The sequence below is a fragment of the Mycteria americana genome, chromosome 15 (genome assembly GCF_035582795.1).
Source record: "Mycteria americana isolate JAX WOST 10 ecotype Jacksonville Zoo and Gardens chromosome 15, USCA_MyAme_1.0, whole genome shotgun sequence".
Lineage (NCBI taxonomy): Eukaryota > Metazoa > Chordata > Aves > Ciconiiformes > Ciconiidae > Mycteria > Mycteria americana.
The window spans coordinates 2,037,846-2,062,254 of NC_134379.1; the positions used below are offsets into that span (position 1 = coordinate 2,037,846).

Consider the following 24,409-nt stretch of genomic DNA (forward strand, 5'->3'; position numbering starts at 1 on the left):
AGTCGTACTGGTAGCAGTAGATGTAGTTGTAGAACATGCATTGTTGAGTTGATATTATAGGTACCATCAACGTGAACTAGCGTGGCAGTTCAAAGCATAGCCTCGGTCCGATTGAAAGCGTAGGGCTATCAATACAGCAGAGAGCTGCTAACGGCTTGGATCCATAGTACCCTATTTGTTAAATCCCATTATCTGGAAGTTTAAATTGAAGCCGGCTGTAGGCAACCTACACCCTCTGTACAAGAACCCGCACATGCTGTTATGTCGATAGTAAATTTGCCCCCCCCCCCCTTTTTTTTTTCCAAATTAACCCCCCTAGGCATTAAAATGCTGACTATAACGATATTCTCTTATTTTTATTTTGTATTAAAAAGAACTTAAGATGTTTTTAAAATCATTTTACAATCATGGTTTCTTCATCAGCCTGTTACTCGTCCATATTAGCCCATAGAATCATTCGTTGGCAGTCGTAGCCCAGATGTGCCAAACGCAAATCACTCCATTTGGGTATCAAAATAATACCGTGTGTGTGCAGCAGCTTCCCGCAGACTGTCCTGAGACACGAAGCAATTGTTTTTAGGTCATAAACCTTAAATCGCGTTACGCAACAGAGACTTTGAGCTAGCGGTGGGTCGTACTCATTGCCATGTCACCCAGCTTAAGGGAACATTTTTAAATGAAGATTTAACATTCCATAAACATCAGCGTGAGGAGTTCGAGGCAAGTTCATCACCTTTGCCGTGGAGCCAGCAAGTGTCTTTGCTTCTTCTGCCCAGGTTTCTGTGCCAAACTGTTAAAATTCTTTCACAGATGAAGCTGCAGTCAGTAAGTTTTAACGGCTGGTAATTGAGATCCCGAATTAGGCTTTTGTTTATTTGTTTAGTTTGTTGCTTGTCAAAAACCATCCTGCTGGGAGTAGAAGAGCTCCTGTGTGGCATGGTCACACCCCCTCCTCCCCGCGTCCCCCGGCCGTCCCCGCAAACCAGATGTGCTGAGCTGGAGCATCGTCCTGCTCCCGGGGGACAGCCGAGGCAGGCTGGAGCGCGCTTACTCCAGCAAGCGCTTTCAGAGGAAATAAAATATCCAGAATGGGCTTTCAAAATGTAATTAAGGATTTGTATCCGCTCCTTACCTCTAATAGAACATAAAGTAAATCAACCAAACAGCCGCTCGGATGGGGCTGACGCAATGCAAGCCTGTGCAAGGCAATCCGAGCCGCCCCTGTTACTGTCCTTGTTGCTACCGGGGAGCTGAAACACTTGTGCATCGAGGGGGAGAATAATTTCCCCCTTAGATCTCCATCTGCCAGGGAGACGGGGGACCCACTGTTTAATGCGCCAGGCATAGGGTGAAGCGGGGAGTGTATCTAAAAGTCAGCGGAGCGACAAATTGCATGGGGTTTAGGAAGCCTTGTCTTACACTTAAAGAAGGTGCTCTAAAAATTTAATCTTGACACTAGGCGCCCATGGTGTTAGCAAATTACGGCCATAAAAAGTGGGACAACGCTTGGGCTGCGTGTGCGGAGGGAGAGAAGCCGCCACCGGCTCACAGAAATGTCGTAAGGGGAAGCGTTTCAAAGATCCTGCGATGAACCAGTTTGGGATTTATGCGGCCCGTTGAGAGGACTCCCTTGTGGCACAGCGGCTCTGATGGAACCGCTCTCCCTCTTTTATTCTACTATATAAAAGTACATAAAGTTTAATCTGAGCTATGTAATCTCAAAAGCCAGAACCTAACAAGTGGACCACTTGGGAGCAGCAAGCGGGCTGAAATTTCTCACTCCAGTGGAACCGCCGGTAATTATGTGACAGAGCCTGGCAGCTGATGCATCGGAAAATTAATGGCTGCATCAGATTTTATCTCTTGCTTATCTTCCTAGCAGAGGCAGTCTGCGCTGGAGAGCGTGGCAGGCGGCCCGGCAGGGAGGGTGAGGCGGAGGGACCCCGCGCCGCGTGGGGCTCCGGTGAGGGGCGGACACGGAGACAAATGTCGCGCGTGGAAGGGAAATAACAGCAGCCAGGCTCTGCCCGGGGCACCTGCCCGGGGGGGATGCGCCGTGCCCCTCTGGTCGGTGTAGCGCGGCTCCAGGGGAGGCCACGGCGTTTCCCTGGGTGGTTTTGGCCTCGTTCCTGGCAATATCCTCTTACTCTTTTGCAAGCGCTGCAGCTACTTTTCTGACTACTACCCCAAATTAAAAAATATAATAATGAAAGGGGAGTCATTTCTGTTTCGGTTCAGAAGTGCCGTGCTGGTCCAGGGTGGGCATCACGCAGGTCCTTTCTAGAACGCAGGCTACACGCAAAAACGGTTTCTTACTTTACTGTAGGATGCCACTTTTTGATTTGTTTGATCCGCGAGGGACTGAGCTTCCTGCAGTGCTGAGCGGAAAATTCAGTAGATCTAAAGCAATTTGGTGCTGCTGCTGTTAGGCCTTGACCACAGCGGCGGTCGTTTTACAGGGCTCCTGGCTGAAGCCTATTGTGGTTAAAATACATCAGCTTTAATCAATAATTTTGTAATAGAAAATCTTGTGCACTTGATAAATCATCTCCAGTGCAATTAGTGACCACCTCTGAAGCGCAGGCTTAAGTACAGGGGAAGTTAATCTTTAACGAATTTAGCGGCTAACTTTTAATAGTCTTTTCAATCAGGAGAATTATTTTCAATGGGAAAACGCTCCTCGGCAGAGCTCATCCCGGCATCCTGGCCGCCGCTCTTGACACACGGCAAGCGGGGACGGCGTGGACGCTGCCGCTGCCTCGTGCCAGGGGCCGGCTGATTGCCCGCGCAGGGACCGGCTCACCGGTGCGCAGGACTACCCCAGCCTCGCCGGGCAGCCGCGCTCCAGCCCTGCAAAGCCCCGCACGGCCCGTTATCGGTGGTGGTTTCCTTTCTCCCAGCGGAAGCGAGGGATGGAGCTCTTGGCCGTTGTAATTAGACTTTGTTCCACGCAAGATGCGGATGAGTCATTGTAAAGTTTGAAATGGGGCCTTCAGCGTGAGCTTTCCAGTGCGATGAGACACGTCTCACGCATTGAGCGCACGAGCCCGTCTCGGGCATTTTAATCCCTAAACGCGTAAAGTACTCGCTGAGCTGAGGGGTAGCTTGCCTGTCTGGCAGCGGTCGCAGGCTGTTACCCAGTAGTGGAGCAACCACGCGATGGGACACAGTGCACGTTTTACTGACATGCTATTGTGAGTATTTTCATGCTGATTCTCTCCTCAAGTGCTTTAAAAGTAAATACATAATTACAGTTCTTTTTTTTCTCTCTCTCCTTTCTGAAATAGAAAACTGAAAAAGAAGCAGTGGAGTTTTTCCTTGCAGCAGATGTTAGCATGCATCTGGCTCTGGATTAGCTCGAGGAGCGTGGTGGATTAGTAATTGCCAGAGAATGCAAAATTGGTCTGCAGGTATATAAACTTGAGCTATTTAAAAACAACAAATTCACACAGCTGGGTCTTTTTAAGGGTGTTTCCTGCTAGTTAAAGCAAGAGCCCCGAGCTTTGTGCCATGAGGACTCTCAGGTCTCTCTGCCCAAATCCTCCCCCGGCACGGGGCTGGGGCATTAGCAGCCAACAGCGGAGCTGGCGCCACCAGCTCTGCCCCAGACGCGGCGTGGTGGGCAGCAGCTTCCCCTGGTGTTTCCGCGTCGATGAGCTGAGTTTTTCCTTTGGCGAGTGCCGTTACCGGCCGTGCCCGCCGCGGAGGACCCCTCGCTCTGCCTTGCTCGGACGCGGCCTCGGCGCCCGTCTGGCCGCGCAGGTCTGCCCGCCGAGCCAGCGCCTCTCTGTGCAGCGCCTGGGCAGACTCTGCTGCGGGAGAGAGCACTGCACAGAAAGCGCCGGGGGGCGCGGGCTGGATTTCTCTTCTGTTACCGGGATAACCCCCCGTGCTCCCGGGCGCCCATCCGGCCCGAGGTGTCCGTCAGCAGCGGGAAGGTGCCCTCGGGCAGTGCCCTTCTGCTGCGGAGACTTAAAATACGCGGTGAAGCCAAGACCCGTTTTTGTTTTCATTTTCCTCCTGTATTGTCTGTTATCGTACAAAAGGCTTCCATTTAAAATTAACAGGAGTGATAGCCAGTTAATGTGGTACAGTGGGAGGCCGGAGTTTCTGTTGCTATGGCAATGGAGTTCGGCTCATTTGTTTTGTAGATGAGTAATTACTACGCAATTAGAGTAGGCTAAAAATAAAGGGGCCTTTTGTTCCCTGTTACTCATTAATATTAATAAAAGACCTGTCCGGGCTGTGGTAAACAATTAATGCAGATGTGGTTGCCCATGGTAAAAGTAGCAACAGCTTTCATGTTACCCAGCGCGAGGTGAAAGCGCCGGCGTCGCCTGGCTCAGCTCTTCCTTCATTTTAAACAGAAAAATTATTAGAGAGAGGTCTGCGTTAGCACAGCATCACGAGCTTTAGCCCTGATTTGCCAGTTGGATGGATGGTAATAAGTGTTAAAGCCTAACGTGCAGACGCAGACAGCGGGTACAGCGCTGGGGTCAGATCCTGCGAAACAGCGAGCAGCCGCAGCCCTCCGAGTTGCGTGCGAGCGAAGCGCCATGGCAGCAGGTCCCCGATGCGGAAATGTCTTCGTTCGCCCCCCCTAGCCCGGCGTTGCCCGAGGGAGGGCGCAGGGCCGTGCCGCTGCCGTCTCCGGTGAGCAGCACCGGCTGCGGGATGCTCCGGGGCAGGCGCTGCTCCGCTGCAGAGCCAGGGCTTGAGCAAAGAGCTTGCCCGAAAACCCGAGCACGTGAAAGCGCGAGCGTGGTGCTGCCGAAATGGCTCCGGTGCAGCACGTTACACACAACGAGCGCCAAAAAAGAGTGGAAGAAAACAGTCCTAAGCATTTGCTGCAAAGTATGTAAACATTAAAGCACACCAGATTTTAAATTAACTGTAAAACCAGTTAAATTGACGGAGAAACCTGCTAGGAAGATGACTAACGGGTCAGAGTTTATTTATCTCTCTGTTTTATTTGCTTGTCTCGACGCAGCCGGTGAGCATCCCTTGTCGGCGGGGAGGGACAGCAGAGCAGCTCAGAGCCGGGCCACGGCTGGCCCCGTGGGCACGGGGGGCCGTGGGGTGGTGACGGCCCCGGGGTGCTCGGCACCCCTGGAAAACACCATCGGCGCGGTGGAACCTCTCCAAGGGGCGGCAGAGGCACCTGCGTGCCCCCAGCCCGAAACCCTGGCGCGCTGGGCTGGGGGGCGGGTGGCAGGCGAACGGGACCCGCGTCCCTCCCAAACTGTTTAACTAATGGAGGGAAACGTAGCGCAGCCTTTGTAAGGTCGACATTTGTTTGTTGTTAAGGATCTAATTAGAAACATGAGAGGGAGCTGAATGGCTGCTTGCTCGGCTAATTAGCGACATGCACGAAGACCACTTTGAACTTCAAGGACACAAAGCTATTAGCGCTTACATCAAAAATGGATTAAACTTCTGTGCTTTTATAATGATTAAAGATGAGCCGCTCGAGAGGAAATCCTTTTGTAAGGCTGTGACAAGAGCTGGCTCCCTGATTGCAGCTTGTACAAGCGAAGCTTTGTGTGGCCTCCGCGTAGCACTCGGCCTGGCGTGAGAGTGACACCGCTAACTTGCAATATGGAGAATGTGATTAGGCAATAAATATTGATCGTTCGCAAAAAATTACAGCCAAGCTGGAAAGTGCCTTTATTTGTCCTGCTGCATAACTGCAGGACTTAGAAAAGCTGGGCTTGAATACGGTGAATTTGGTGTCTTTTCTTCTGCAAATTGGTGCACATCAGCAGCTTCCAGGCGTGGCTGATGCCTCGGACGCGTTAACCACAGCATTTAGCAGAAGCAGGTGCTGCTCGCGTGCCTGCAGCCTGCGCGAGGGGGACGGTGGTGGAGTTTTAAAACACCTCCATGCACCAGTTGAATTTTTGGCTTGCCCACGCTCGTGGAAACCGCCCAGCTCTCGCTCTCTGCTCACCCGGGGTAGCTTAGCAGTTGCTTTGTGTGTCCGTGCCGCCTGCTCGGCATCCAGGCCGGTGCCGGAGCAGGAGTCCCCGTGCTGCGCCGCGGAGGGAGGGCGCTGGGGCCGCGTGAGGAGCCGTTGGCGCAAGATCCCAGTTGCCATTATCACACCGACGCGTCCAGCTCGGTTCCTCGCAGCTCGCGCTGCTGCGAGGTGCGGGTCTGAGGGGTGTCGGTGATTGTCGGCAGCCCCGCGCAGGGTCGGGTGCCGGCGGCAGCGAGGACGGGGCTGGGCAGCGCTCCCTCCCCCTGCTCTGCTCGCTTCCAGCAGTAATTGCTGAGCCGGGAACCTGCTCACCACCCACTGCTTTCTGTCGTTATCCCTGCGATATTTTGATGTGTGAAGCCGTTTCCGAAGGGGCTGCAGAGGCAGAACAACCTTTTAAAGTGTGACTGCAGCTAGAAAATAACGTACAAATGGTACCTTGTTACGGCAGATAGCTGCTCTCGGTGTCTCTTGGCCTCATCACCACTTACTTTAATGATGAACCCGACAGTTTTTTATTTTATTTTTTTCCCTGCAGGGCCAATATAGCTGCAGGGGAGGGACAACTGCTGCCACTAACCCAGGGCTGCCTGGCTGCTCCCCATTACAGACCCGCGCCAGGGGCGACGGGGAAGGCACAAAGCTCGCGGTTTGATTTTCCAGAGTCAGGACTGAACCGGCTGTCATAAGCAAAATATCTACAGCTCTCAATACTTGCAGAGGAGCTCTGTCTGCCACAGGCTTCTTACCGAGAGGTGTTTGCTTTTCAAGTCTACTTGGGAAGAGCCAGAGTGAAGTGCTGCGCCTTGCAGGTCCCCGCGAGAGATGTACTAAATGGCACCTCTAATTGTAACGCTGGGGCTGGGGTTTTTTTTTTTTTCTGGTTTGTCTCCCACTTTCTGTTTCAGCTGGTTGGGAGCTGTTCGTACGTTGTTACTCTCCAGAATATCTGTGTATTTCCAGCTCATTATTTCTGAGACATTTTTGAGTTTGGGCATTGATCTGAATTTGAGGTGTGCCGCGTGCTGGCTCAGACATAAAACAACACCGTACGTAGAAGCGCACACACAAGAAAGTGATGCTTCTGATAGTTCAGCCTGGCCACAAACGGACGTGGTTGTGCCTCTGGCTGGAGCTGTATGCGGTGATTGGTATAGAAAAAAAGAGCCTGAATGTGAGCATTTAATTCTCAGTGCTGTGCCTGTGTGCCCTTGCAGCCTGAATAGGCGAGAACCAGGAGCACCAACGTCTTACTTCAGACTGGCGTTAATTTGTACACCCAGTCTCGGGTAAATCACATCTTGGTTGTTAGCATCTCTGAAAAGCAAGGTACAAGCTCCCATTAACTTCAGCCGTGAATGCACAAAGAATTAGCTTTGGCCAAGCTGTCTGTAACACGGGTGCAGTGCTAGCTAATGATATTTATAAGGCTCTAAGCACTAATGATGTAAGATTTGCATGCAGTGCTGAAGTTTTCCCGCAGTCCATACCACGGCTGGTTATTTAAAGTATCAGCATCACCCTGAGTGCTGGTCTGTCGGTCATGCACGCTGCGGCCTGGCCGTTAGTGCTGATGCTTCAGGACACGTGGGATCCCCAAGGAAGGGCATGATCTTCCCTGCACCGGTCACCGTGGTTTTACTGTAACGTCCTCTGCAGCGTTTGTGCTTGGGTTGTCGCAAAGGCAGTACGGCAGGCTTGAATGCTTGGGTAACAGGTGATATTCCTGCCGTGAAAATCTCCTCTTAAACCCCAAGTGACTCAAATTAAATGCCTCCAGACTGTGGTGTAGTTCCCTGTCCCAGCTGGGCTGCCTGGGACCCTGCTTTGCAGCTCTGCTGAACCCACGGTGGGCAGGGGGACGGGCCGCAGCGTGTGCAGATCAATAAATACCGTCCTCTTGCTGCTGCCGACGGGACCGGGGTACCTGCTCTCCATCGGCTCACCCTGCCCGGCTGCTGCCAGTCGGCACCTCCTGCCCTGTGCCCCCAGCTCCCTGCCCGTTTCCATCCCTGCCAGCAGCGTTCAGTGCTATTATATCATTTACTCCTCCGAGCTGGAAGATGATGTTTGCAGCGTGTTGTATGAATTTTTCATAAAGATAGAAAAACAGCCTAATCTTGTGAGCTTTGAGTCTTGGTAGTGGGTAATGGCTTTGATTTAAAGCATTTTGTCTTAATGATAGTTATATTGAAAATTTCCTGCTGCTTTCAAGCACGTGTAGTTATTATCATAAACATTGATGGTAGAAATGCCTGCCAAATTGTGCGTGGCTGTTTGTGGTAGATGAGAGAGTCATCCAGAGATTAGAGCGCTGGATCAACAAGTTGTCAAGAAGCCTGTTTGTATGGGAAGCCACCCCGGGGTCAAAGCAGGAGTGAGGAGGACCTTGGAGGAAAGAAGTGCTGGCGGTGACCGGCACTGGGGGTAGAAAATGCTTGGCGTGAGATTAAAAGTGAATTTCTGACGAGAAGGAGCTGCTTTAGGAGAAGTCGAGGGGTACAGAGGGAGGGCAGGCCCTTTCTGGGCAGAGCGCTCGCTGCTCTTCCCCAGCCCTCGTGCCGGTGGCCATGCGGTGCGAGCCCCTGCTGCCCGCCTGGGCCCTGCCTCTGCCTCTGTCCCGGCGGCCTCTTCCATTTGCCGCGCTTGAAAAAATAAACCCATAACCTGCTGCAAAAAGCATGCGCGTTTACAGGGGAGTATTTCTTTTCTTTTCTTTTTCTTTATCCATGTCGCCGTGTTCCCCATGGGGTGTTAGACAATGGGCTCTGCTTTCTGAGGAGCACCTCCGTCAGAAGGCGGCCAGCCTGTGGCTGGGTTCTGCCTCCAGCCGTGCCAGAAGTAACTGCAGAGCTGCTCGCCCACGTGAATTGAACTGTTGCCCAGGGCTAAGGAGCCCTCTCCGGGAGGTGCAGGCGGCGATCGCGTGTCCTTAGACGGGTCTCCAGAAGCATTGGTTTAGTACCGACCGACACACACTTTGGGCGAGCGCATGCGGCCATGGGGTCCCGGCGTTACCCGCAGACGTGTCTCTGCGGGGTGCAGGAGGGGGACGTGGGTGCCTGCGGATGGGGAGAAGCTGGGGTGGCTCCAGCCGTCTCCGTTCTGCTCTCAGCTGCTCTCTCAAGTGCAAAATGTATTTCTGGCTGTGATAATGGGGCACTATATCTCATCCCGAAGTATCCTGCCTCTTCTCAAAGAGGAAACCCAGTAAATCATGTGGTGGTTTCTTTCAAACGCGAGGTTTTCCTTGCCTGCGCACCGTGGCTGGGAAGGCAGCCACGAGTTTCCCTAACTGCGTTTTGCACTGTTCTTCACCTCTCTTTTTTTTTTTTTTTTGCTTTTGAAATACTCAGCTTTGTTATGTGTTAAAAAAAAAAGCAAAACCACAGTAGTTAACGGTGAAGAGACTGCTGTAGGAGCCAGTCCCCCCCCCCCGCGATGGGGTTTAAGTTTTTGGGGTTTGGTGCCGTAGGAGAGGGAGGAGTCACCGAAGGCCCCGTGGGGGCTGTGTGCGGGGCGCGGCGATCCCCGTGCAGTGCCTGTCTCACACCTCTGTACGTATTTCACCTGGTTTGTTTCCTTCGAAATACAACGTGCTTTAGTGGCGCTTAGAAGTGTTGCTTTGTCATCGGGTCTAACTTACTAGGCCCTAAGATCATCAGCCCGGTACCACACAAGTTCTTGTAGGACAGTAATGTCCAAACCCTTACATTTCTTCTCCCTTTCCCTCCCTCTTTCCCTTCATCGTTCATGGCTGAACTGAGTTTATTTGGGTGGAATTTCAGCATCCGACTTGTTGTGCTTTACCCAGCTGCCCTCTCCGCCCCCGCAGCGAGGCGTTTGGATCCTCGTTAGTGTAATACGCCCTTCGCTAAGGCAAATGTCATAATGAATCCTGACTTAGAAATTTCTCAAGAGTTCATCGAAGGAGAGTTTATCTTTCAGCGGTGACCTTTCTTGTTGAAGGCGGATTAATGTACGAGCAGGGTCTGTGTTAACATGGCAGTTTGCGGGAGGAGGCACTTGATAAGCGAGCTCCAGCTCCAGCCCGGCTCCCAGCAGAGCATTTCGAAGCGCCGAGCCTCCTGCCTCTGCGTGGACCTGGGCCGCCAGGTGCGTGTCGGGCTCCAGCTCTCGGCTCCTTGCCGTAAATCACTCGTGGCCTGAACGTTGCACTGAGAAGCATCTTAACACGCGTGTTAAATGTGGATAAAGATGGCTCTGCTAAAGGATGCCCGGATGAGTTAGTAATAATACAGCCTTGCCCATTGAAGCACTGTCTTGAGGTTACGGATGGGTTTTAAAATTCTCTCCGTATTTATTTTAGCAGAAAGACTTTCAGTGGATTCTCCTTTGAGGAGACTCAGCTTGGGCAGAGGTGAACGCAACGTGCGTGGCTGCACCAAACACGTCCCTGAGACGAGGCCCCGGTGCAGGCAGGCGCTGCAGCAGGGAAGTGCAGCAAGCCCTGGCTTCACCGTGTCCACGCAGGAACAGCAAAACCTAACGCTGTAAATCCTCAATGCTGGCAGTGGTTTGTGGCAAGGCACCGGGTCTAAGGTCCTTTTATCCGGTTCTGGCCATGTCGGCAATCCTCTGTCTCTTCCCGTCGCCTCTGGGAGATGGAGACAGCACTGGTGTTTGTCCTGGCTCTCCCAGCCATCCCTTCAGACAAGGTCCGGCTCTCGCTGTGCCAGCCGTGGGCAGCAGATCCCAACTCCACCATCGCCAACACTCTGCATTAAAAAAACGCCTGTTCTGGGGCTGCTTTATGAACCCACATTTGCTTCAGCATCTCATGCCCCATCTCGCTTTCCCTCGTCGCTTTTCAGCGCTCCCCAAGCCACCACGGGCAGGGTGGAGCCGAGGCTCCCCAAAGCCTGTTCCTCTGGCCTGCAGGCAAACGTTCACTTGCTGATCAAAATCCACTGGCTCAGAGCCTTTTCCGTAAGAAATATCACAGCAAATTCGAAGTGAAGCGAACGCTACATTAAACTTCCTTGTTCCCACCACTGCCACATCTCTTGGCTGCCGTCTCTTGATCTCCACAGGCGTAGGAAGGAGCTCCGGTAACCCAGAGAGGGGGGGATGGTTGGGGCTGAAGAAGATAGAAGTTGGTTAGTTCTGACTTACAGACACATCTGATCTTTTCCACATCTCTCCTGACCTTGATCTATCACAGGGCTTCCTGGTGACACTTGGGATTGTAAATTATGTGCAGAGGAAGCCCTTGAGTTGGAGGCACTTAGCCGCAGTCTCAGAGCTATGAAAATGTCCGGTGCAGGATGGTTTCCTGTGCAATTGGTTGGTAAATTGGACCTGAACCTTTCAGAGCATGTTGGAAATGGGCACTTTTGACTACCAGGTCTCCCTGAGTGCTGGCAGTCCTTGGAACGGGAGGAGATGGCCCTGCCAACCCCCAGGCAATGCTGGATCGGTCAGCCAGGTCCTCCTGGTAAATCAAAGTCAGGAGACCCTTGGTCAGCTCAGCCAGTACCTCTGCCTGGACCGGGCGACGGGTCGGGCTTTGCTCCTGGTCTCCGCTGACTGGCATCAAGACATGGTCGGTGGTTCCCTCCCCTCTCCTCGGACACCGTAATCCCCTGCCGGTTTTTCAGCGGCACGCTTCCGAACTTCTGCCCTTCATTATTTCCCATTCTGACCGCAGGATGTCAGTGGCTGGGGGAAAGTCTCAGATTCCTTCCAGCCTGCAAGGCATTCATCTTAGTGCTCACAGCGCCGAGGACAGCTTCTGCTTCCTCCGGCGACTGAGCCGGCATCGGGAACTTTGTCATAAAGATACGTGTCTCCAAGGAGCCTGAATTTTTCTTTGAGGACTGAAACAGTATCCAGAGTCTGGAGGATTTGGGGGAGGTTTCTTTCTGCTTCATTTTAATCTCAGATTATTCCAGGTTTGTGTAAAACAAATTTGTTTCCAGATATTTCTTACCAGAACGCATCACATTCTGCATGTTGGGAAAGTCGTTCAAGGTCCCTTTGCTGTTGTTTCAAAGCGACGGTAAAAGTGCCTCCGGCTCCAGGTGAGCTTATGTGCAGCTATTGTAGGAAGACAAATATTTAGCAACTCACCGTGGCTGAGTGAATCGTTAAAATACGGCTTTCTGAGGAGCGCTTAGCCTCCTAGTCATTATGAGAGCTTTTCTATTCCATTTATTGGGTCTGGAGCAAAGTGCTGTCTCTGTAAAAGCTTCCAGCCCTTCCTGTGCAGTTTTCCAGGCGGCGCAGAGCGGTGCCGGGGCATCCCCAGCCTCCGCGCGGCAGTTCCCGGGCGATGGAGCGGCAGGCACGCTTTTGGCTACTCACTCCTGTGAGTATTCAGCTGATGTTCAGTGGAGAGAAAATTACCTTTTTCTTACATTACACACTCACAACCAGAAGGACGTTTGAATAACCAGTTGCCAGCTCTTTCCGCATGTATGAAAGCCGGTGTTTCCAGTCTTCTTAGCGATGTAAATGACAGTGGCCGGGGTGGGATGTTTGGGGGGACAGAGCTTCTCTCCATGGCTCCTCGGGCTCCGTTTGCCGTTCTCTTTGCAAGGTTTCGGGACACGGCAAAGCACGTCCCCTTGTCACCCGTGCACGGTTCTGTGGTTGCGCGTTAATGCCGCAGAACTCCCTCCGGATGCCACGCTGTACGTCCGTCTGTCCTGTTAGCCACCGCATCGCCACGGCTCATCAGCACGTGGCATCTGCTGCTCCTCCTCACGGTGGATGCGGTGATGGGTGACTCGGGACGTGGCGTGGGCAGTTGCCTGGGGCCGAGGCCGGTCCCTGCTCCTGGCCCCGGGGCGGTGCCATGGGCTTTCCTGGCGCTGCCGGGGGGTTCGCAAGGGTGTGTTCCGAAGAGGCTCCCCTTGCCGCGCCGCGCCGCGCCCCTCTGCCGCGCTCCTGCCTTGGCTCAGACCGGCCAGCTGAGTTTTCTGTGTGACTTGGCAGTAGAACTTGCATCCATTTTATTGAACCAGAAGGAAGAAAAGGGGGAAAAAAAGTGCTAGCTTATAGTAATAAAGGGCTTTTGAACATCTCAGCTGGATATTTTTCTTCATGAGTGAGAAGGCCAAATGTTATCTTGACATTTAATCTTTAATAATAAAAAAAGGCGCTTTGTTTGCCAGTGAATTCCAAAATCTGTTTACTCTCTCCTGCCTTCTTTCTTTTAACTTGCTAGCTTAGATGTCCTACTTACTTTCCCCTGCTACTAGTTCAGAGCTGCATTAAAACATTTATTTTGTAAAATTTACTTTCCTGTCATTGCGGAGCCGGCAGCCGCCGGGTTGACTTTTTTTGACCAGTTCATTCATTCATTTGGAAAATGGGGACCTCTTGGGGTGGCGGGGCGGGGGGCCGGGGCCGGGGCCGGGGCGGGCGAGGTGGTGGCCCGGCAGCAAGCCCAGGCTGCGCCCACTGCAGCCCCCGTACGGCCTCCCTTGCCGGGAGAGCAGGGCTCTTTCCCAGGCTGGTTTCCATCCCCGGTACAACCCTGCAGTCGGTCGGCGCGGCTGTGACCCGCGGGCTAGCGGCAGAGGGTTATTGCAGGCTATCAAACTTTATAAACCCTTTTTAGTGCTTAATGAAGATACGCGGGAAGTTGCAGCCGGAGGAAAAGGCTGAGGAAATCTTGGCGCAGCCTCAGACCGGAGGCGATGGGCTCTGCCGCGGGTCGGGTGCCCGGTTGTACGGGTACCTGCGGAGCCCGGCGGGGGCTCCCGGCTGGGGGCCTCGCAGGGAGGGCCGCGGCGTTCCTCACCGCGGCGTTCGTCACCGCCGCGGGACTTGTCCCGTCCCCAGGCGTGTTTGCGGCAGCGTGCTCGGCCCGAGTAACCGGGCGGCTCAAGGCCAGCCGCTGGCCGTTCGCAGCGTGCGTCTCGGCGCTGCCGGTGCCTGCACGTGGCGGGGATGCGGTGAGAGACTAGTCGGGCGTCCCGGTGCGGGCAGGCGAGGCTCCGTCTGCTCCCAAAGGACCTTGCAGGTGCCGCTCAGGTGTAGCTCCAGCTTCCCGCAAGCCATTTCCATCCAGCTCCTCCTAGTCCGCTAACTTTTCTTTTGCATTGAAACCTCTTACTCATAAATTCTACATCCAAGAGCAACTGTGAGAAATGCCAGAAGCCTGATCATCTAACATGCTTTAAAATCTAAATTTATTCTTTAGTATCATTCTTATTTACATTGTTTTTTCTGTCTCAAAAAAAAATATAAAGGGAGGAAAAAAATAAAATTTTCTTTTACTTCCACATTAGGAGGTGAGTTGTCATACACCCTCTGGAATTCTTTTTTGCTTTTGATCTTTATTTATTTGTTTAATTTTGGTTGATGTCCCAAGCATGGTTTTGGAGACGAAGGTAGGTCTTCGCTCTCCAAATCAAAAGGAAAAAAAATAAATAAAACAACACTCTCCTTGGTCATATTAAAAAAAAAAATCCAAACTGTTCCATTCCATACCATTTAAAGAGAACAAAAATCAACTATTGAACTATTTCTACAGCTTACTGATTTAAAAGGGCGGGTTTTTTTCAAAAGTATCGAATGGATCCAAAAACGATTTCACTAGATGCGATTGAAGTTATTTGCTGTCAACATTTTAATATCAATATTACCACAATGTGTAGTCTCAAACTAGTTCCTTTGTAGTTTGCATGGGATGTGAATGCTGTCTCGGCGTGCCCAGACCTAGAGAACTTGTTACTACTGCATGAGCATCAAGTCAGATGTTGAAAAATATCTATTATATTTTGTGATAATTTGGTGAAAATGAGCACCTCCAGTCTCTGGTTGCAGTAGTGTGTTGAATGATTGTTCTTTTTTTTTTATATATATCCATATCTATATTTTTGGAGCTCTAAGCTTCGTAGTAGTTCGGGCTGACTCTTACCCAGTACTTGCTCTCCTATCGCATGGCCTTGGTTAAGTGTTAGAAGTTGGGCCTAGGCTGTTTATTCTGGTGTTTGGCTTTGTAATAACGGTGCATGCCCGGCGTCTGGCCTCATACCCAGCTTTATTCTCTGCACACCAGTCTTGAATAGCTACAGTGCTCAACCGAATTTTGGCGCACCCGCTTCCCCGGCAGGCTCCAACCCAGCCCGACCCGGAGGCTTCCCCGGGGCCAACAGCCCAGGGCCCGTCGCGGACCTCTACGGCACGGCCAGCCAGGACTCCGGCGTGGGTAACTACATAAGCGCCGCCAGCCCGCAGCCGGGCTCCGGCTTCGGCCACGGGATCGCCGTAAGTACCGCGCGCGCCGGCACCGGAGCCGCGGCCCCTGTTTCTCGGTCGGGGGGGGGGGGGGGGGGGTCGTTGTTTAACGACGGGGGGGGGGGTTACGTTGGGTTTTTTGTTAATTATGACCTGACGGCGAGCGTAGCGCCTTGCTGCCGTAGCCTGCCAGAGCTCTGCCCAAATGCTGGGGCTGCCCGGCGTGCCGCTCCAGCCACCAGCTCGGCTGGCAACGCTTGTCTGGTGCCTTCTGCGGTCCAGACCTGACGCGTTTCAAAAGGAGATGCTTCATAATGACGGGCTTTAAAGTTTCTGCTTAGGTATACGGGCTTTATACCAGCCCAACCTCCCGTCCCGGCTAATGCGCCCGTTTGCAGACAGTGCAGCAGTGCCTGCTCCCGCCTCAAAGAGGAGAAGGTGGCTCATTAATTCAGCCGGCGGGACCCAGGGTTGCCCACGGCCACGCTGGCCGCGGGGCCGGCCCGCTCCCCACCGCCCGTCCCTGTACCGGCAGCACCCCTGCGGAGCGGGGGTGGACGCTGGCTTTTGCTGACCCCCTGGGTCACTTCCAGCTGGGTGCGACGTCACCCACAGTCCTTAAAATCTGCAGGTTACAAGCAAGTCGCTTCTAGTTTGTCGTCAGGTCATTGGAAAAGTAATTCTTTAATGCCGCGTGGGTCTGCAATCTCACTAATTACGGGCAACGGAGATTTGCTTAACAAAGCTGCATGCTGTTTTTCAGATCGCACTGGTTTACCTCTGTGTGTGTTAGCATGAATGTGGTTGGACCTCTTTGGTGGCTGTCAGTCTCCCGAACAGAGAAACTGCAACTGAAGTTGTTTCCCTTTTTTTTAGTAAAACAATTTGATTTTTTTTCCTCTTGTATGGCACACGTGTCCGAGTACGGAGGGCTTCCCTCAGACTCGGCAGAGAACCTCACTCTTTGACCAGATTGGATGAGTGGGGGGAGCGGGAGCATAGTGCAGACAAAGTTCCTGAAATTGTGATATTTTTATTGCATAAGCAACCAGTACCCAGAAAGACAAAAAAACCCCGCTGCCTCCGTTTGTGCCCTCGTGCTCAATTCCTGTCCTGGTCCTGCCCCTCCCGCGGTCACGCCAGGGACTTTCAATCCCTTCGGATCAATTCTGGTACCAAACACGGAATATTATTGCTCTGCTAAGAGCTACATCAGTTGAAACTGCCATCTCTCACCACTTACAACACCTCTTATTTCCATTTTTCACCTAAAGAAAAAGACCTGTTTGTTCTTGAAAACTTGGGCACTTTGGCCTCAGCAACATCCCGATTTTCCGCGTAACAGGATACGAGGTACAAGCCTGGGTATCCGGATTTGTCTGCACTAACACTTCTCCAAAGAGCGGTTTTGCACTTGACTCGCAGATTGGCAGCCTCTTAATTTCCCCCCATAACCGCAAAGAATCCCGTAGCCTTTTTTACATATATATTTATTTAACACTGTCCATTTACTAACCCTGGTTTAAAACTAAAGAAGGGAAAACCCAAAGCGTATTTTTGCAACCGGGGGAATGAGAAGATTATGGTCTCGGAAAGGTAACGGTAGGGTTCAGCACACCGAGCCACTGGTGACCAGAACAGCTCTCGGGAATACCTATTCATGCTGGCAACACAGTCTTTCAAGTCCTTTGATAATTTCTTGCCAAAATTAATAATCATCTGTTCCCGTGTATAGAGCACTGATGAACTTAACAATTGTACAATTTTAGGGACCTTTGATTGCAACGGCTTTTACAAATGGATACCATTGAAACGTTACACATGGTTGGTTGCCATCTCACTTGGAGGTATTACAGTATATACCATTTGTACTTTGTGCTAAACTACCATCTCCCCTATATTTACTTTAAGTGAACAATTTTTTATCTTCATTTCGTCTTTCCTTGGCCTTTAATCATTCCTTTCTGTGATTTATGTTACTCAAATCAGTCGCACGGGTTGGAAACTGGAAGGCAGATCGGGAGCTCAGCCCCCCAAAAGTGACGTTTTCGTGTTCATGACACTGGCGCAATGATTTGGAGAGTCAAAAACCCCGCAGAAAACCCAGCGCTCCCAGAAACCTGCGGGGAAACGAGCAGGGGCCAGCTGCGAGCATCCCGATGGGGATTACGGATCCGCTACCAATGCACCGCGCTAAAAATAGACGAGCCCCACTGCTTTATTACAGAGAAGCCATCATTCTTAATTAAGTGCTGTACCAAATATTACAGCTAAAAGATAACATTGTAACTAGTAACCATAGAGCAATTATCAAGATTAAAAAAAAATTAAACCTAAGCAAATTAAATTAAAGACATTACCTGAGTAATGCATCCTTGGATCGCTGCCAGTTTCCTACCCTTTGAACTAAGCTCAAGTTAATTAAATGTTTAATTTTTTTATTTTTTTTTTGGCCTTTGGCATATTCATCTTTTCAAACAAATATTCTTACATCGAGAACAGAGTAGATTAAAAAAGTCAGTCAGTGAAAAACAGAAGTTACCCCCCTTAAATGGCGCAGGTTTACCTCTAGAGCTCTTAGTCCATACAGACAAATGTAATGGATGCGACAGATTTTATTTCTCTGCCTTCTGCCCAGCACAACCTGACCAATGTCACGTGTTTTGCATTCAAAATCGGTGTATGAAATTAGAATTACAGTTAGTCAAGGGGCTGGGAACTGTAGAAAATGTTTGGAGGCTTTAAATTATATAAAAATAGATTTATACCTAAATACTAGTGGATAAAGAGGTTTTCTATTTACTCTTCATCTACCCACCTACACCCAAGATTACCTGAAATTGTTCCCGCCAATTGATTTGCTCCACCAAGTAGTATTTTTTATGGGGAAGAAAAAAGTGGCATGGGCACTCTTGCTTTAATCCCAGTTCTTCTCTGCATAGATCAGTGTACGTTCGCAGATCAGTTTGTCAGAATCCTTCACGTTTTCTGGGCCGTCGGCCTCGGTAATAACGAGGCGGCGCACAGCGCTGGCTGCAGACCGAAGCAGAACGTCGTAATTCACGCTAATAACGCTGCAATGAAGGCAGCGTTCATCAGATTAATGTATTGTAATCATTTTACACTTACCACAACACATCAAACTGTAGCCGTCATTTACTGGCCAGTATTAAGGCTCAAACCATTAATGACTTAAAAACAGAAAGTGCTTTTAATGTTGCTCATTACTAATTAAAATAGATTTTGAGAGGAGGAAATGAGCCTTATTATTAACTCCGCAAGGACCGCTGAGTTTGACGTTTTTATTGCGGCGGCGCAGCCCCGGGCGTCTGGTCCCTCGCCCGCCCCGGCCGCCCCCGCTCCCGGGGCAGGACGCGGCCGCAGAGGATGACTTTGGCCGAGCCGCGGGTCCCCAGGGCGGGGACCGGCCGTTCCTGCGGGCCGCGGCGGGACCTCGCCCCTCTGGGGATGGGTTTTGGAGGTCACCCCCAAAAGTGCGCGAGCAGGGGGCCTGCCTCGCCGCAGCCCGCCCTGCGAGCGGCCGCCTGCAGAACCGGTCCCCTAATATTTATTCCCACCTCAACACTAAGCACCGGCAGGAACGCAGCATTAGAAGCTGAAGCCTCCGTTATAAAATAAATCATCGCCGCTGCAGCGCGCCCGTGTAAAAGTTGTTACCTCTCAAGTACTTTAGCCGTGCCTTTAGAAAAAAATCATTTCACCGAAGCCTTGTAAATTCCTGGCGTAGCAGATGCCCGAGGAACGCTTTTTGTCCTTCCGATATATCAAGTCGCATTTTATCGTTCCTAAACCCGACTGGCGCACAGCTAACCCCAGCCTGCCGGGGAAGGCACTGCCTGCCGGCAGTCCAGGCTTAGCTGGCAGGCCGCTTTCCGCGGGGACGGAGCCGGAAAGCAAGAGCAGTAAATTTAACGTTAAAGACGCTCTCCCGCGGCGGCAGTCCCGGGAATGCCTCTGCGTTTCGGCCGCGTCCCTCCGGGGTCACCCTCGGTGCGGATCAGAGCACGCTGCGGCTTTGCACAGCGTTTGCAAACACTTGGCGGTTTTTGCTGAAAATCCCCGTCGCCCTCGGTTGGCTCTCACCCTCCTCCGTGTCCTGTCTCTGTCTTCTCCTCCCCGCAGAGTCTCTCTGGATGTCCGGGCAAGACGGGGCGCAGTTTCTGAACGGGCCCATGTTTGGGTGATCTCATCAGACTTTGAGCACTACATCATCACCGATAACGCAAACAAACTGGAGGTGGCACTCGATGGACTTAGGTTGTTTAAAATCTCTCTCATCATCTCATGAATCTGCTGTACTATAAAAACAACAGCTTTTAAAAGTATGTATATAAAATCCATTTCTCGTTCGTTTTATTTTCTTGATGGGTTCCCCCCCCTCTTTTTAAACCTCTCCAAACCACATTTTTTCGTAGCGTTTTGACATAGTCTCGTAGCCACGTAGTTCTAATTCTTTGTGTATCTAGCGAGAGCCTAACCATAGCGTAACTGTTTATATTAAGGGGTTTCTTTCGTTTCTCTTTCCCCCCTCCCCTCCTCCTCCCTTCTGTTTTACGTAGTCGTTGTTGCTTCAAGGATGCTGAGATGGTGACAGGAGGCTCAGCCGCTGGCACCGGCTCTGCAGCCGCCGAGGCTGGCGGGGAGCAGAGCCGGCGGCGGGCGCGGTTTGGGGGCGGCCTCGCGGGGCGCGGGGGAGCGGCGGGTTCTCTGGCCCTTCTTTTCGTTTGTGGCGTCTTCGTTAACCTAATTCTATCTATTTTCGGCAATAAGGCAAGGACTACAAACTTTTTGTGCGTCCTTTTTCTATAAGTGCTTTTTTTTGTTGAAAGAGGTGATATAAGGTTTTTTGAAATTGTGAATTCTGAAAAAAAGAAAAAAAAAAAATACTGTAAATACAATTCCATTAACTACATATAAACTATTAAGAAAGAGAAATACAAACCTATTTTTGTGATGGAGTCAGCCTAAGGCAGTTTCTCTATGAAAATGGAAGAAAAAAAAAAAGGAAGTTTTAGACTTTTTGACCAACTGCCGGCGCTGGCCCGCGGGAGTTAGGCGACGCACGCCCTGTTGGGCTTGCTCCGTAGGCGAGGCAGACCTCCCAGCTCTCCTAGCGTCATACCAGCATCTTCGCTCTCCGACGTGCACAGCTTACAAAGGAACAGTCTAGCGGTATTTTTTTTTTTTTTTTTATTAATTTACAACCTGCTTTTCCCAAGACTGAAAAAGAAGCTACGGTTCTCCTATTTAACGCATTTACGGTTCAAAGCACACCTGTATTTCGTTTTTAGTTGTCGTTTTCAACTAGATCAACTCGCTGTCCAGTCATTTCAGCTGCCCTGGGCGCCCTGCGCGGCCCGGGCGGAGGCGAGGTCCCTCCGCCGCGCTCGCCCGCCGCAGGCGGAGCGGCTCCGCAGCTTGCATGGTTACCTGTGTTATCCATTACTTTCTGTGTTAACAAATTAGGAAAGCAACTTTGGTTTGTTTTGTTTTTTTGGGAATACCTCAGTGCTACAAGTTTCACCCTAGAAGCAACGGAAGATTTTAATTTATTGTAGTTGTAAACAGAATTTTAAAAAAAAATAAAGTATAAAACATCATTGCACTGTGACTGGTAGGGGAAAAACTGACAGTTTCCTATTTGCACATGTTTAATATTTGGCTGTTATATATATGGTCCTCTGTTGGGGGAGGAAACTTATGAAGGATATTTTTTAATTTAATTTTTTTAATATTGGTAAATAGGCCTGCAACAGCAAACTAGAAGTACAACATGGTAGGTGGCATTAAGAACATACTGTAGTGTGGATATATTTCTTCTTTTTTTAACGTAATATTGACAAGTTTTATTAATATTTTTTTAAATTGTTACGTTTATAAATTTGGTACTTTAGGTACAGCCAGTATAAGACACTGAATGCGACATTTGTTAAAAAGAGCTGCTGCACTCCTATTTTTGTAAATTTTACTAACAAGTAGACTAATGTAGACATTCAATAGACAAGGTAGAGCAAGGCATCTTTAACAAAAACAAGGCACCATACTGCTAACCGAAAGGAGAAAACCTTGTTTTTCTTGTTTTTAAAAAAGAATCATGCTTTTTATGTAATATTTTAGGTTTTTTTCTTATTTCAGAACAACCAGGTTTAAGCAAAATGCTGGACGCTTTTTAAATATTGAGACTTGATCGAGTAATAAAATAAATAAAACAATTCTTTAAAAAATAAAAACGAAAAAAAACAACAAACCAAATTCCCTGAAATTCACTGTACCGTCAGGGAATTTTTTATTGCTATTTTGTCAATGTTGATGATGTACTGTACTACCAGTTGGTTTTCCTCTCCATTCCCTGTCACCTCATAGAATATTCTTTGTTGATCATTGTTGTATGTTAATAGTGTATAAAATGGCTATCTTGTAAGAGTGCTGTCCTGATGCTAGTGTAGTGAATTTTTCCCCCCCTCTTTCTCTCTTCCTCTTCTAGTACATATTGGTAGGTGTATCGTAATTAAGGTTAAAAATTTAGATGTAGTTATTCAGATTTAGGACCAGTAAGGATAGAACTTTCTCTTATTTAAGAAAAAAATGCTAATAATTTTGGGAAGGTTTTCCTTTTTTTTTTTTCTTTCCTCTTTTCTTTGGTTTTTTTTCTCTTTTTTTTTTTTTTCTTTTGCTGATCTGATGCGGTTTCAACTAACCAAAGGTCTCACAATGTTAAAAATGCTGGCAAACTCTAAGGCATTTGTAGATCCCCACCCTTGACTTTGAAAAGGGGATGTGCCATACTACCTTAAATGCTAATGCTAGATATGCAAAACTGGATTTTTTTAATTTATTTTTTAAAAGAGGGAGGCACGGTATATTAAAACGATTTTACTAAGAGAAAAAAAAAATATTTTTTTAAGAATGCTCAGAAGAAATTGCTAATCTGTGTGAATATGTTTTAGATGTTTATATACCTTTTGAGAAGTCCCAGTGGCCCATAGCACAAATGTCGTGGAATCCGATATGTTTTGATGTGGCTACCTAGACTAAGGTTCACGTTAGTCCCCCACTCATCTAGAAGTCCATTTCGAAGGGTTTTTTTTTTCCTTTGTTCGTTCGTTTGGGGGTTTTTTGTAAATTTTTCAGCACAAAGGTTCAGCTCCACCTTTGTTTTAGTCAAGCGCAGCGAGCGAAGGATCGTTCCGAGGGATATTGCCCTTTTCTTTCCAAATATCTCATACGGACCCGCTACCCCCGGCGTGACCAAAAAGAGAGAGATTTCCGCCTCGTTGTGCGACACGGGCACCCAACGCGCCGCGCCGGCGTGGGCAGCGCCGCGGGCAGGTTCGGCCCTGCCCGGAGCGCCTGGCACCGCGCCGGCCGCGCGGAGGGACGGGCCGTGTCCCAGGCGCCGGGGACGTTTTGCGAGGAGTTGTAGCAAGCCACAAGAGCTGGGGTGCCCTCCCCCCTTCAAAATGAAAAAGTCACTTGTGATTGGCTTGATTAAAATGAAGCCCGATCTGTCCTTTAATTTTTTTGGTTTCGTATACTTCATAAATGTTCATTTTAAGTTGAATTTGTAGCTTGGACTTTAAGGTAGCATGGCTCTCTTTGCTGTAAGTTTCTTTTTTCCATTGTACAGCAGCGTACCGCTGGTGAATGTTACACATCTTGCTAGGCTAGTTAAACCATTGGGTAATTGTTGGTAATAACGACCTGAAAGGTGTTCGGATTTCTTTTCTTCCCTGCTCTGAAGCCTAGGATGCTGTTTTCATCTGTAGTGTGAATGAGGGCTAGCGACTCCAGCCACAGTCACCTTCCTGTTTCGTTTCTGCCATTCACTCAATGCAACATAATCAATAATAAAGCAATATAGTTTACTACATTTTTACTGAAGGCCAGCCATGGTTATGTATGATATTGCATATGAAACTGTTTACAAAAAAAAAAAAAAAAAAAAACAACACTAACTCATAGCTGTCTTTTATGCTATGGAAATGTCTCTCGGGTGGAATTTTCTGAATTCTTTTTTTTAGTGGTTTGGTTTGTTTTTTTAAGCGAAATAGTTCAAACAGAAAACTGAAGTTAGTGTAAGGTGAAGAGACAGGATGCATCGAAGACACACCGGCAGATCCCGGTCTGCGCACAGACACTGTAGAGTTTCATACGTACAGAATCCAAGTCAACCCCGTTGCCGTGTGCGAACACTACGTGAGGAGATTCTGTAAGCTAAGCAATACTTTAATACTGTAATAAAAATTACCAAAAAAAAAAAAAAAAAAAAAGTATTTTGAGAAAGTAAATCCTCGTGATCGGTTCTCGGTTCCCAAACAGTCCGACTGTGTTGTCTCGAGAGAGCTCCGTGTCCCAGCAGGGTGAAGCCCCGGCAGCCTGGGGGGAAGCAGGGCTCGCCCCGCGCCCGGCTCTCTGGTCTGTACATACTCGTAACACCACGCGTGGGCTCGTGTGTCGCGTCGACCGTCGTAGGTAGCAAATCCCCGTCATTCTCTGTTGTACGAGGTCTGAACTCCATCAGTACTAGGATGCAAGTCTAAGCATTTCAGGTGGTCATAAATGTACCTAAATAAACTATGGCACAGTGGCAGGCCTAGCCCTTCCTTTTATACTTTAGTATGAACTGATGAGAACTTTGGTAGTGACTTTTTTTTTATATATATACATATATATATGTATCTATATATATCAAGCATCTTTCAGGTCTCTGTGTATGGCTTTCTAAAGCCCTGTTGTAAAATACTATGTGGATGGGGGTCTCTCACATCACAGATGTGGAAAGTATAATTTTATATTTGTATTTTCAAATAAATAAGTTTGTGAAAGGTTTCCATCCTCTACTGTGGTCCAGAAATCAATGTGTTTGTCTGACGAAAAAATACAATAAACTGTTTTGAACAGATCCGTGGAGTGCCTTTCATTCGGGGGGTGAAATGCTTATTCCTGGGGGGGGGGGAGGCCGGTGCGCAGCCCCTGCATGGGGGCTGGCCCTGGGGAGGGCTGCAGCGTCCCCGTCCCCGTCCCCGTCCCCGTCCCCCTGCGCAGTGCTCCAAGTCTCGTCCCTCGTGCTGTGCACCGCCAGGCACCTCTCTGGCATCGCATCCCTGCCCCTGGCATTTCCCTGGAGAAAAACCCGAATTCAGGGGGACGTGGCAGCATTGCTGTACTGCTGCTGCCGACGCTGCCGTCCCCCGC

General features: G+C 49.8%; 1 protein-coding gene across 12 annotated transcripts in view; it reads left to right on the forward strand.

Annotated features, from left to right (window-relative positions):
* MSI2 (musashi RNA binding protein 2) overlaps nt 1-24,116 on the forward strand; it is a 264,564-nt gene extending 240,448 nt beyond the window's left edge. For 8 of the 12 annotated variants that reach the window (XM_075518401.1, XM_075518402.1, XM_075518397.1 and 5 more), the window contains 3 exons: nt 15,015-15,223; nt 16,963-17,040; nt 19,337-24,116. In XM_075518401.1, the coding sequence (XP_075374516.1) occupies nt 15,015-15,223; nt 16,963-17,004 (251 nt within the window). In that variant the 3' untranslated portion in view covers nt 17,005-17,040; nt 19,337-24,116. The remainder of the gene's footprint in view (nt 1-15,014; nt 15,224-16,962; nt 17,041-19,336) is intronic. The other 4 variants (XM_075518400.1, XM_075518404.1, XM_075518406.1 and 1 more) reach the window with 2 other exon arrangements.
* The last annotated feature ends 293 nt before the right edge of the window (nt 24,117-24,409 follow it).